Source organism: Coregonus clupeaformis, chromosome 8 (assembly GCF_020615455.1).
Source record: "Coregonus clupeaformis isolate EN_2021a chromosome 8, ASM2061545v1, whole genome shotgun sequence".
In the NCBI taxonomy this organism is placed as follows: domain Eukaryota; kingdom Metazoa; phylum Chordata; class Actinopteri; order Salmoniformes; family Salmonidae; genus Coregonus; species Coregonus clupeaformis.
In genome coordinates this window covers 5,056,730-5,069,494 of record NC_059199.1, presented here as the reverse complement: position 1 = coordinate 5,069,494, position 12,765 = coordinate 5,056,730, and the positions used below count along the sequence as shown (strand labels likewise).

The 12,765-nt window shown below is 43.6% G+C and overlaps 1 protein-coding gene across 1 annotated transcript in view; it reads left to right on the top strand.

Moving 5' to 3' along the window:
- Positions 1-12,765, top strand: part of LOC121572102 (adhesion G protein-coupled receptor L3-like) — a 240,196-nt gene that overhangs the window by 37,914 nt on the left and 189,517 nt on the right. The window contains 1 exon segment of the mRNA XM_045221718.1: positions 6,114-6,223. Within this exon segment, the coding sequence (XP_045077653.1) occupies positions 6,114-6,223 (110 nt within the window).

The window sequence follows — 12,765 nt, the reverse complement described above, 5'->3', positions numbered from 1 at the left end:
CACTTAGTTATCACTTTTGCCTTATGGCAAGGTGCTCCATCATGCTGGAAAAGGCATTGGTCGTCACCAAACTGTTCTTGGATGGTTGGGAGAAGTTGCTCTCGGAGGATGTGTTGGTACCATTCTTTATTCATGGTTGTTTTCTTAGGCAAAATTGTGAGTGAGCCCACTCACTTGGCTGAGAAGCAACCCCACACATGAATGGTCTCAGGATGCTTTACTGTTGGCATGACACAGGACTGATGGTAGCGCTCACCTTGTCTTCTCCGGACAAGGTGTTTTCCGGATGCCCCAAAACAATCAGAAAGGGGATTCATCAGAGAAAATGACTTTACCCCAGTCCTCAGCAGTCTAATCCCTGTACCTTTTGCAGAATATTAGTCTGTCCCTGATGTTTTTCCTGGAGAGAAGTGGCTTCTTTGCTGCCCTTCTTGACACCAGGCCATCCTCCAAAAGTCTTCGTCTCACTGTGCGTGCAGATGCTCTCACACCTGCCTGCTGCCATTCCTGAGCAAGCTCTGCACTGGTGGTGCCCCGATCCCGCAGCTGAATCAACTTTAGGAGACGGTCCTGGCGCTTGCTGGACTTTCTTGGGCGCCCTGACGCCTTATTCACAACAATTGAACCTCTCTCCTTGAAGTTCTTGATGATCCGATAAATGGTTGATTTAGGTGCAATCTTACTAGCAGCAGTATCCTTGCCTGTGAAGCCCTTTTTGTGCAAAGCAATGATGACGGCATGTGTTTCCTTGCAGGTAACCATGGTTAACAGAGGAATAACAATGATTTCAAGCACCACCCTCCTTTTAAAGCTTCCAGAATGTTATTCTAACTCAATCAGCATGACAGAGTGATCTCCAGCCTTGTCCTCGTCAACACTCTCACCTGTGTTAACGAGAGAATCACTGACATGATGGCAGCTGGTCCTTTTGTGGCAGGGCTGAAATGCAGTGGAAATGTTCTTTGGGGATTAAGTTCATTTTCAAAATTAGTATTTGTGTCATTCTCAAAACTTCTGACCACGACTGTATAATAGCCCTTCTGCAAAGAGAGCACTCCTCTTTAAATATTCAGGGGGGTAAGTTTTCATCTATTAATTCTTATAAACAGGAGAAATAACATAATAGCTTTTTCTTGTAAAATGTATTTAAGATAATGTACTTTGTTTGTGTGTATACATGTATGTTCACAATTATTTGTTGTGTGTACGCCTTTGTTTGCCCATGTGTGTTTGAAGAGCTCACCCGTAATACCTGTCCCCATTGACCTTGTCTTTCTAACTCCAGCTGACATCCAATCGCAACATCTACTCACCCCATCACCTTTGACAATTATAAGACCCCCTCTATTCCTTGATAGTAAACCAAGAGAGAGAAACCTGCCCGGCGATAAGGAAGGCTTTTATAATTGTCTTCTTTCATTGGCATGACCCTTATTTATTTGAGTGGCGTTTATAGCCTTTGGAATTAACTCTTCCTATGAACAAACGGTCCTCCAGACATGTGTCTAACGGAGGCTCTCGCCCCCCTCATCCCGTAATCCGGGGTGAGTGAGTGACGCGTGGGGTCACGACCCCATAAAGCCCGTATAGGTGCTGAAGCTCCGGACCATATCTCATTAAGGGGCGAGGTTGTAAACGAGACTTGCCTTCACTCTCTCCCCTCACTGGAGCGATTGATTAGTCCAGGGACAATCAATGTTAATTAAGGTGTAAGGGAACCCTTTAATTGTGCTGTATGAATCATTGTGTCAGCTTGCGCCTTGACCTTCTTTGATTTACATTGTGTATGAACGGCTCCTCATTGAGAAGTAAATACATTCTAGATATTGCCAGATGAACCTAGTAGATATCAGAAGATTTCGATATGAGTTTTATATTTATGCATAGCTTGTCAAGGATGACCAAGAGGATTGGCTCATATGCATAGGGCATATAGTACATTGTGAATGGCTCTCGGTGACAAGTAATTTAATTTTAGATACTGCCAGATTAACCTAGTAGATGGAAGTGGAGTTGGAAATTTGAGATATAGCCAGGTAATGCTAGTAGATTTGGTAGTCAATATGTTTTAGCTATAGCCAGCAAATGCTAGTAGATTTGGTAGTCAATATGTTTTATATATAGCCAGGTACTGCTAGTAGATTTGCCAATTTGATTGTATGGTTTATAGATTTTTACCAAGGATGTTAAGCAGAGGTTCACGGGCATGTGACTTCTAACTCCTCTAGCTGTGACATTGACCTTTTGCCTCCTGTTGGTCTACTGATGTGCACAGATGATTCATTCATATCAATCAATACACTTGTTTAATCCAATGAATCCCTCCGTAACGCCGGCACGTTTTGGACTTCTAACCTTTATTAAACACTGTTTGAGCTACGGACTTCTGGGTTGTACCATTTGGATTCATTGGATTTTGTCCGTAGATACCATTAGTCTGTGTGATTAACAGGGGCTGAGCTAGAGCGGTGTTTGTGAGACAAGGGCAGATTCCAAAAGGGCCCGGTGCCGGGTCTTTTTACAAAAACGTCTATAGAGTGTGAATGGTTTGAGCACTATTAAAAGCTATATATGAAAAGCTGAGACTCTGCTCTATGATGCTCACAAGCTACACAAGAGTCGTTAGAAGGTTCCGTGTAGCTCAGTTGGTAGAGCATGGCGCTTGCAACGCCAGGGTTGTGGGTTCGATTCCCACAGGGGGCCAGTATGAATTTTTTTTATAATAATAATAAATAAAATGTACAGTGAGGGAATAAAGTATTTGATCCCCTGCTGATGTTGTACGTTTGCCCACTGACAAAGAAATTATCATAATGTCTATAATTTTAATGGTAGTTTTATTTGAACAGTGAGAGACAGAATAACAACACAAAAATTGAGCTATTTGGCATCAACAACTCGCCGTGTTTGGAGGAGGAGGAATGCTGCCTATGACCCCAAGAACACCATCCCCACCGTCAAACATGGAGGTGGAAACATTATGCTTTAGGGGTGTTTTTCTGCTAAGGGGGCAGGACAACTTCACCGCATCAAAGGGACGATGGACGGGGCCATGTACCGTCAAATCTTGGGTGAGAACCTCCTTCCCTCAGCCAGGGCATTGAAAATGGGTCGTGGTTGGGTATTCCAGCATGACATTGACCCAAAACACACGGCCAAGGCAACAAAGGAGTGGCTCAAGAAGAAGCACATTAAGGTCCTGGAGTGGCCTAGCCAGTCTCCAGACCTTAATCCCATAGAAAATATGTGGAGGGAGCTGAATGTTCGAGTTGCCAAACATCAGCCTCAAAACCTTAATGACTTGGAGAAGATCTGCAAAGAGGAGTGGGACAAAATCCCCCCTGAGATGTGTGCAAACCTGGTGGCCAACTACAAGAAACGTCTGACCTCTGTGATTGCCAACAAGGGTTTTGCCACCAAGTACTAAGTCATGTTTTGCAGAGGGGTTTTGTTGTTATTCTGTCTCTCACTGTTCAAATAAACCTACCATTAAAATTAGAGACTGATCATTTCTTTGTCAGTGGGCAAACGTACAAAATCAGCAGGGGATCAAATACTTTTTTCCCTCACTGTATGCACTCACTAACTGTAAGTCGCTCTGGATAAGAGCGTCTGCTAAAAATGACAAAAATAAATAAAAAGGTAAGGTGTTCTTCTCCATATAAGATAATAGGAAATTCCAGGACATAGTGTCTATAATACTGTAATAAGCTCACATAGTCGCTGTCCCAAACTCCAAACTCCACACAGTTGTCATTGACTAGTTGGATATTAATTTTCCGGTGAGAAAACAATTTCTGTACTTACAGTATTCATACACAATATATACAAAAGTATGTGGACACCCCTTCAAGTTAGTGGATTTGGCTATATCAGCCACACCCGTTGCTGACAGGTGTATAGAATCGAGCACACAGCCATGCAATCTCCATAGACAAACATTGGCAGTAGAATGGCCTTACTGACTTAGTGACTTTCAACGTGGCACCATCATAAGATGCCACCTTTCCAACAAGTCAGTTTGTCAAAATCCTGCCCTGGTAGAGCTGCCCCGGTCAACTGTAAGTACTGTTATTGTGAAGTGGAAACGTCTAGGAGCAACAACGGCTCAGCCGAGAAGTGGTAGGCCACCCAATCTCACAGAACGGGACCGCCAGGTGCCTCGGTTTCAACACTCACTACCGAGTTCCAAACTGCCTCTGCAAGCAACGTCAGCACAAGAACTGTTCGTCGGGAGCTTCATGAAATGGGTTTCAATGGCCGAGCAGCCGCACACAAGCCTAAGATCACCATGCGCAATACCAAGCGTGGGCTGGAGTGGTGTAAAGCTCACCGCCATTGGACTCTGGGGCAGTGGAAATGCGTTCTCTGGAGTGATGAATCACGCTTCACCGTCTGGCAGTCTGAAGGACAAATCTGGGTTTGGCGGATGCCAGGAGAACGCTACCTGCCCAAATGCATAGTGCCAACTGTCAAGTTTGGTGGAGGAGGAATAATGGTCTGGGGCTGTTTTTCATGGTTCGGGCTAGGCCCCTTAGTTCCAGTGAAGGGAAATGTTAATGCTGCAGCATACAATGACATTCTAAACATTTATGTGCTTCCAACTTTGTGGCAACAGTTTGGGGAAGGCCCTTTCCTGTTTCAGCATAACAATCCCCCCGTGCACAAAGTGAGGTCCATACAGAAATGGTTTGCAAGATCAGTGTGGAAGAACTTAACTGGCCTGCACAAAGTCCTGACCTCAACCCCATCGAACACCTTTGGGATGAATTGGAACGCCGACTGAGAGCCAGGCCTAATCGCCTAACATCAGTGCCCGACCTCACTAATGATCTTGTGGCTGAATGGAAGCAAGTCCCCGCAGCGATGTTCCAACATCTAGTGGAATGCCTTCCCAGAAGAGTGGAGACTGTTATAGCAGCAAAGGGGGGACCAACACCATATTAATGCCCATGATTTTGGAATGAGATGTTAGACCAGCAGGTGTCCACATACTTTTGGTCATATATAGTGTATAAATGCATTTCTATCAGGTTTTTGCTTTGATTGACCTTAATGGATCTGTTTATGTCAAATTGTTTTGTGTTTTACTTGTATCCCTGGTTGTCCTGAAAAGAAAATGGTAAAATACTTCAATGTGAGGCTAAATATAAGGTCTGGACATGCAGATAAATTAAGGTCAGATACTGTAAATGAAAAGCCGATCAGTCTGGGGACTGATAGGGTTAAGCATGTGATAGTAAATGTTGTGCAGTAAGTGTTGTCATTACGCCTGGCGAGATCACCGGGTGCACATGGTGGGATTGAGCTTTGATTGATGAATGCCAAAAGTAAAATGTCAGATGTAAGACACTGCCAGCCAAGTAATTGTGTTGTTAATGAAAGCCGAGGTGAAAGCTCTTTCGCGTCTGAGCCGATTTTGCACTCGGCCGACTGTTTCCTCTCCCCGTCCGTCATGCCCTGAGTATCAGTCCTCACACATTCCAAATTCATATCACGGCAGAGAAATTGACTGAGTCTCAAATGGCACCATATTTCCTAAATAGTGCACTACTTTTGACCAGGGACCATATGCCTCTGGTCCAAAGTATTGCACTATAAAGGGAATAGGGTGTCATTTGGAACGTAGACGTTGTTTTAGCCCGAGTCCAACCTTCTTCTTCTCGTCAAATGGATGATTTTACCGTTGACAGCATGGAAATCAATGAACCCGCAAATGCATCGACTTCTTAATCTGAGCAGCGAAATGAAATGGGAATTAATTCTAGTTCATTAACCACATGCTAAATATTTATCATATTTGCCAATGTACCAACATCAGCGTTTGATTGTGGTACCTCTGGATATTGACTGTATGATTCTATTGTCAGTATATCTGAATCCACAAACACACACTAAGGTTTTAACACATGCTGTAAAACCATCATTTTGATCATCCTGGATGGTCAGTCCTTGCATCCATAGGTCTGTCTATGAATTTGAGTGGTTACATTTCTCTAGCTCCGTCCCTCAGCTGTTTACCAAAAATGGTGGCAGGCTGGCCGCTTTGTTGTTTGAATCCCAGGTTGCCCCGTTAACCTGACCTTTAACCTGACCTTTCTCTTCCTTTTCAGATGTAATAATCGGACCCAGTGTGCTGTAGTGGCTGGACCAGATGTATTTCCTGACCCTTGCCCCGGAACCTATAAGTACCTAGAAGTCCAGTACGAATGTGTACCATACAGTACGTATCTCTTCATTGTCTTATGTTTCTCTAAGCAGTTCATTGGTATGTCCCAATTTGCACCCTATTCCCTATATAGTGCACTACTTATAGGACTTTGGTCAGTAGTGCACTATATAGGGAATAGGGTGGCATTTGGGACGAAGCCCGTGACATAGTACATGATGAAATCTGCATTGTAACTTTCTTCTTCATCATGCTTAATTCCCATGTAACAGCAATGGCTCTTCTCTCTGTCACATCCTAAAATGTATGATTGTGTATTTTAAGTGAATGTGGTCCCTTTTAAGGAAGCAACAATAAGAAGAGGTCTGAAGTGCAGTAGCATGGGTACTGGGAAATTTCAGTATCTGATTCCGGTAACCTCTATTGTGTAGCATTATCGATTGTGCCCTCAATGTAATGTGAAAAATGAAAGTTCAAAATCACTTTAGCGTGTCAAAATGATTACCTTTATTTTAAACGCTGGTCGATTTATCTCAGACAATATCTGTGTGAATGTCCAATATTTTTCTTCTTTATCCAACTCATCATTTTGCATCTTCATGTATGAATAACACATTGTCAATGATATTCCAGCACATGCCATATTGGGCTTATAAGAAATACATGTTATTAGATTTGTGATCTGCACTGTATTGATTGCTATGGGGATCTGGTATACAAGTGAGGCATTGGATTCAAGGTAGATTAAGATTGAATGTAGTATTATACTTCAAAGGGCTATCAACCATGCATAAATCAACATTGACATTTCGATGTGGGTGTCATTCTTGTTCCACCTGTTCTTCTTTTAACAGTGTGTTCAGACTGACTGACTTCTCTGTCAGTAGAGGTCACTTCTAATGATAAAACCGCATAAATAGCCCTATTTGATGTTGAAACATAACCAGATGTTCTGCAATTGGTCAAAAGATTTGCTCACACATCTAAAATAAAATATAATACCTGTCATCAGCTGATACTTTTCTGTGTATTCACCCTTGGTTCTAAGAGTTCAGAAGGGAGCTAACGGATCTGTTGGTGCTATTACCAACTGTGTCTGTCAAGTTAGCGCTTTAGCATCAAAGGAAGTTTAGCTTTATTCGAAATGCAGTCAAGTTTTTAGCTGCCGTGTTCAATTCAATTCCAACAGAACTCAATTGTATTAGCTTAGCTTCTAGCTAGGCCATTTTTCACAAATACACTTCCTATATGGGATGAGAGACCTAGGCCTGAACCTTTGAAACCTTCAAAACAGTATGACTTCCAGCCACAGTGGCATCATAGCATGAACGAAGCTCCCCAAAGGTATCCATGACTGAACTGGAAATGGAAAACGTTCGGGGTGTGAATGGAATACCCAGCATGTAGACAGGGTTAAACAGACAAACAGGAAGAATGGATGTGGTCACTGGAAGTACATGGCCATTATCATACGACCTCCCACATTGTTTCGCTGACCTCGAAAAGAGAACGTAGTTTACTGTGAAAGCATGTGCTAACCACATGGGATTTATAAACTATTGTAATTCGGAACTGGATGTGTCAGGTAAAGTCAATTATATTTTCTGCCATCCGACTTTTTGCCTTTGGAGAATGGATAGTATCAAATGAAACAAATGTTGTTATTTCATTTTGAGTTGCTTTTATCTACGTTTTCTATATTAAAAAAATTCAGAGGTGATTGTGCAATAAAAAGGCAGACTGTCAGAAACTATATATTGGATAAAAAAAAAAAAAGAAGCTTTAATTGCCATGGGGTGGTGGTTCTTATCGTAAGATTATCCACCATACAGTACTTAGATATATTTTAGCCAAAACCCATTTGTTCAACAGTCCACATAAAAGAATGGATCTTCTTCCATGGTGGTGAATTCAGACACCTCCCACATGAAGAGCCCCTCTTTTTTCTCAGAATCAGCAGAACAATAGCGTTTTGTTTTGTATCAAACGCTGGTGATTACAACTACCTCCCGAGCATCACAATTGCAACTCCATTTCAGAATCCATCAATACATTCCTATAACTAGCTCCAATACTGCAATACTGTGGTGAGAGATAGAGGGCTAAGAGCTAGGATGGCCAAAAGCACTGACTTGTTTGTGATTTGACGCATTGCCAGGTAAATGAGGAACATGTTGGGAAAAGTAGTGGATTAGAGATGAGGCAGACATATGGTATAAGGAGGAATGGGTGGTAAACCAGCCCCCCTCTCCCAACCCTTCTCCAGAACCATAACCCCTCACCTAACCCTTCTCTAGAACCAAACCCCCTCATCCAACCCCTTCTCCAGCCTATCACCAGACCCCCTCATCCAACCATTCTCCAGAACCAGACCCCCTCGCCCAACCCTTCTCAAGCCTATCACCAGACAGACTGACTGAGAGACTAATAAGGGGACCCAGCCACCCATGGTGTGAATTTTCCACCAGCTGATCTCGACAGTGTATCCAACTGACAAGTTCTCTCTCTCTCTCTCTCTCTCTCTCTCGTTTTTCTCTCTCCCTCTGTCTCTCTCTCTCTCTCTCCTCTCCCTCTCTGCCTATATCTATCTCTCTCTATCTTCCTGTGGAAGATGTTTTCATTAGTATTCCGGAGCTGAAAGCAGGCACTGTCAGAATAAGTTACAGCTCCTCTCTCTGTCTTCCATCAGCAGAGGAGAATGGCTCCATCAGACCCACACCTGTAATAATAGTGAATGAGACGCTGCAGAGAGCTTCACTCTGATGCCATATGATATCGGTTTTATTAATTGGTGATTCAATTGGCACCCATGAATTGTAACGGTTCATCTGGGAGCTAGCCACACCTGTGTTTGCCTGTGATCTGGGGCGATGCAGACCAAGCTCTTACTATAGTCGAAATAATCACTAGAGATAAAAGAGCTTCCATTTTCTATTTGGTCCAAGACGACAAGACAGTGCTGAAACGAAGGGAATCATGCTGGCGCAGAACCCTTGTGTGTCATGGCAATAGAGTAATTTGGAGTAACCAACTCTACTTCTATACCACTTCTTGTCGGTAAACAAGTACTTTCTGATATTGCCACGTTTCCAAAGATATAAGCCATCTTTATGTTCGCGTCAGCATGGACTGGTGTTTCGCCAACGCGAGAACACTCACTTATCTCCCCTGTACTTCCCTTGTTTAGACGTGCTCTGCCATGCACTCTGTGGATTACCACGGCTACCCTTTTGGAATGAGTAATGCACCCGTCGTCCTGTTGTGATGATGATGTATAAGAACCTTGACTCTCAGGCCCTGTTTGAATACTCTTAAAATGCCTCCTTCCTTCAACCCTTCCATGAAATCATCACTGATATAACATGAATGGATTGATCATGTAACGATCCCGGCTGTCTGAGTCGGGTCCTGTCTGGTGACTAGTGTTACTGTTCGTAATCTCCAGTTTCCCGAGGGTTCGGGAACGCTCCGGGGAGCGCTCTTGTTTTCCGCACCTGCATCCCATCAGCAATCTGCACACCTGGTCCTGATCATCACCCTTCTTAGGCTCTGGCCGAACATCCAGTTCCTGCCGGATCGTTAGCCATGAACAGTAGGTTTTGTCAGAGTATCAGTCCTAGAGCGTCTAGCGTTAGTTTTGTTGTTTTGTTCCTTGTTGGTTTTTGGTTTACTTACCTCCGTGTTTGTCCCATCTGCAGTCACTCGTCCGGAACCTTCACCCTACCTCTGCCTGATGGTCGGCGGCTGCCGAGCCATCACTGGACCAACAACTGCACCCTCAACAACTCATCCACGCCGCCCGCTCTGTCCCTGGATTATTCTGCACCTTTTTTGAATCTGTAATAAACCCTCACCTTCGTTCAACTCTCCTTGTCCTGGTCTGCTTCTGGGTTCTGTCTGAGGGAACCGTGACAGATCAATGCAAGCTTGTCACTGCATTGCTTTCACCAATCACACATCATGTCAAATCAGTGGTTTCCTCAAGGAAGGGAGGAAGGAAGGATACTTTTTAAGAGTATTCAATCAGGGCCCTTGATTCTAATCTTCTCAAGTCTCCAAAAAGATTCAGAATGACGCCGCTCCCGTCAGTCCCGTCCCTCGCTTATCAAATCTTTCTCCTTTAACGAGCAGGTCCCAACCTGAGGTCCTCTATCTTTAGAGGTCAACACTGTTTCTCAGTACCCCTCTGACCCCACTCTTTCACAACTTTAATGAATCCATGTAGTCATAACACCTCAGAGTTCCCGAGTTCCCTGCAGGGTCATGAAAGAAAACGCATCCCCTGATGAAAAGGTGACAGTGTCCCTTGTGGAATGTTTGGCCAAACACCAACCTCCCTTTGGAGGAAAAAGAGGGGCAATGTTGCATCCTGGTATCGCCTTTCCCAACTCCCTACCTCCTCTATGACTAATTAGATCTGCTGTTGCATGAGATCTGCTATTGTGTACTGTTACTATGGCGAATGTACTGCGTAAAAACCCTACAATGCAAGGCGGGATCCCGCCAGCTCCGAACACGGCTTGTGTGCACGAACTTAGCCAAGATGTATAATCATGTAATCAAGGCCTTTGATATGGCAGAAGTAAGGTAGTCAGTCCTCAGCTATACGTTGTGGCGCGCAGCCACGTACTTCACCCGGCAATTAGCAGTTTTTAGCAGTTTTTATTTGCTTCTAATTCGTTCCGCATGGACGAGCAATCAATCGTTAATAAGCAGCAACACGTTCGGCGGCCTAATCGAATCAAGCAACTGATTATTTTGGCACGAAACTCAGCACCTGCCTGGTGCTGAGAAGGCAGATAAAAAAACTGTGAAATCAATGCGGCCACGGGGCGTGGGTATCGTTTACAATGCCGCCCCCGCAAAATGTTGTGTCATTACGGGTGCCGTTACGCCACGGTCACACCTTTAGTAAACAGCACCTGTGTGAATGGACTGTTTGGCTGACCAGACGCTTTGTCATAGTCAGTTGGGCTTCCTGAGGCCTGTAGCGAGATTGATTCAAATCTGATTTTATATTTGAGATTCTTCAAAAAGCCACCCTTTGCCTTGATGACAGCTTTGCACACTCTTGGGATTCTCTCAACTAGCTTCACCTGGAATGCTTTTCCAACAGTCTCCCTCACTAACTTTAAGCATCAGTTGTCAGAGCACCTTACCGATCACTGCACCTGTACACAACCCATCTGAAATTAGCCCACACAACTAACTACCTCATCCCCATATTGTTATTTATTTTGCTCATTTGCACCACAGTATCTCTATTTGCACATCATCTCTTGCACATCTATCATTCCAGTGTTAATACTAATTGTAATTATTTTGCACTATGGCCTATTTATTGCCTTACCTCCATAACTTGCTACATTTGCACACACTGTATATATATTTTATGTTGTATTTTTGACTTTGTTTGTTTTACCCCATATGTAACTCTGTGTTGTTGTTTTTATCACACTGCTTTGCTTCATCTTGGCCAGGTCGCAGTTGTAAATGAGAACTTGTTCTCAACTGGCTTACCTGGTTAAATAAAGGTTAAACATTTTTTTTAAAGGTGTTCCCACATATGCTGAGCATTTATTGGCTGCTTTTCCTTCACTCTGCGGTCCGACTCATCCCAAACCATCTCAATTTGGTTGAGGTTGGGGGATTGTGGAGGCGAGGTCATCTGATGCAGCACTCCATCACTCACCTTCTTGGTAAAATAACCCTTACACAGCCTGGAGGTGTGTTGGGTCATTGTCCTGTTGAAAAACAAATGATAGTCTCACTAAGCCCAAACCAGATGGGATGGCGTATCGCTGCAGAATGCTGTGGTAGCCATGCTGATTAAGTGTGCCTTGAATTCTAAATAAATCACAGACCGTGTCACCAGCAAAGCACCCCCGTACCATAACACCTCCTCCTCCATGCTTTACGGTGGGAAATACACATGTGGCGATCATCAGTTTACCCACACCGCGTCTCACAAAGACACGGCAGTTGGAACCAAAAATCTCAAATTTGGACTCCAGGCCAAAGGACACATTTCCACCAGCTAATGTCCATTGCTCGGGTTTCTTGGCCCAAGCAAGTCTCTTCTTCTTATTTGTGTCCTTTAGTATTGGTTTCTTTGCAGCAATTCGACCATGAAGGCCTGATTCACACAGTCTCCTCTAACAGTTGATGTTGAGATGTGTCTGTTACTTGAACTCTGTGAAGCATTTATTTGGGCTGCAATTTCTGATGCTGGTAATTCTAATGAATGTATCCTCTGCAGCAGAGGTAACTCTGGGTCTTCCATTTCTGTGGTGGTCCTCATGAGTTTCAGTTTCAACATAGTGCTTGATGGTTTTTGCAACTGCACTTGAAGAAACTTTCAAAGTTCTTGAAATGTTCCATATTGCCTGACCTTCATGTCTTAAAGTAATGATGGACTGTTGTTTCTCTTTGCTTATTTGAGCTGTTATTGCCATAATATGGACTTGGTCTTTTACCAAATAGGGCTATCTTCTGTATACCCCCCCCTACCTTGTCACAACACAACTGATTGGCTCAAACACATTAAGACGGAAATAAATTAATCAAATTAACTTTTAAGAAGGCACACCTGTTAA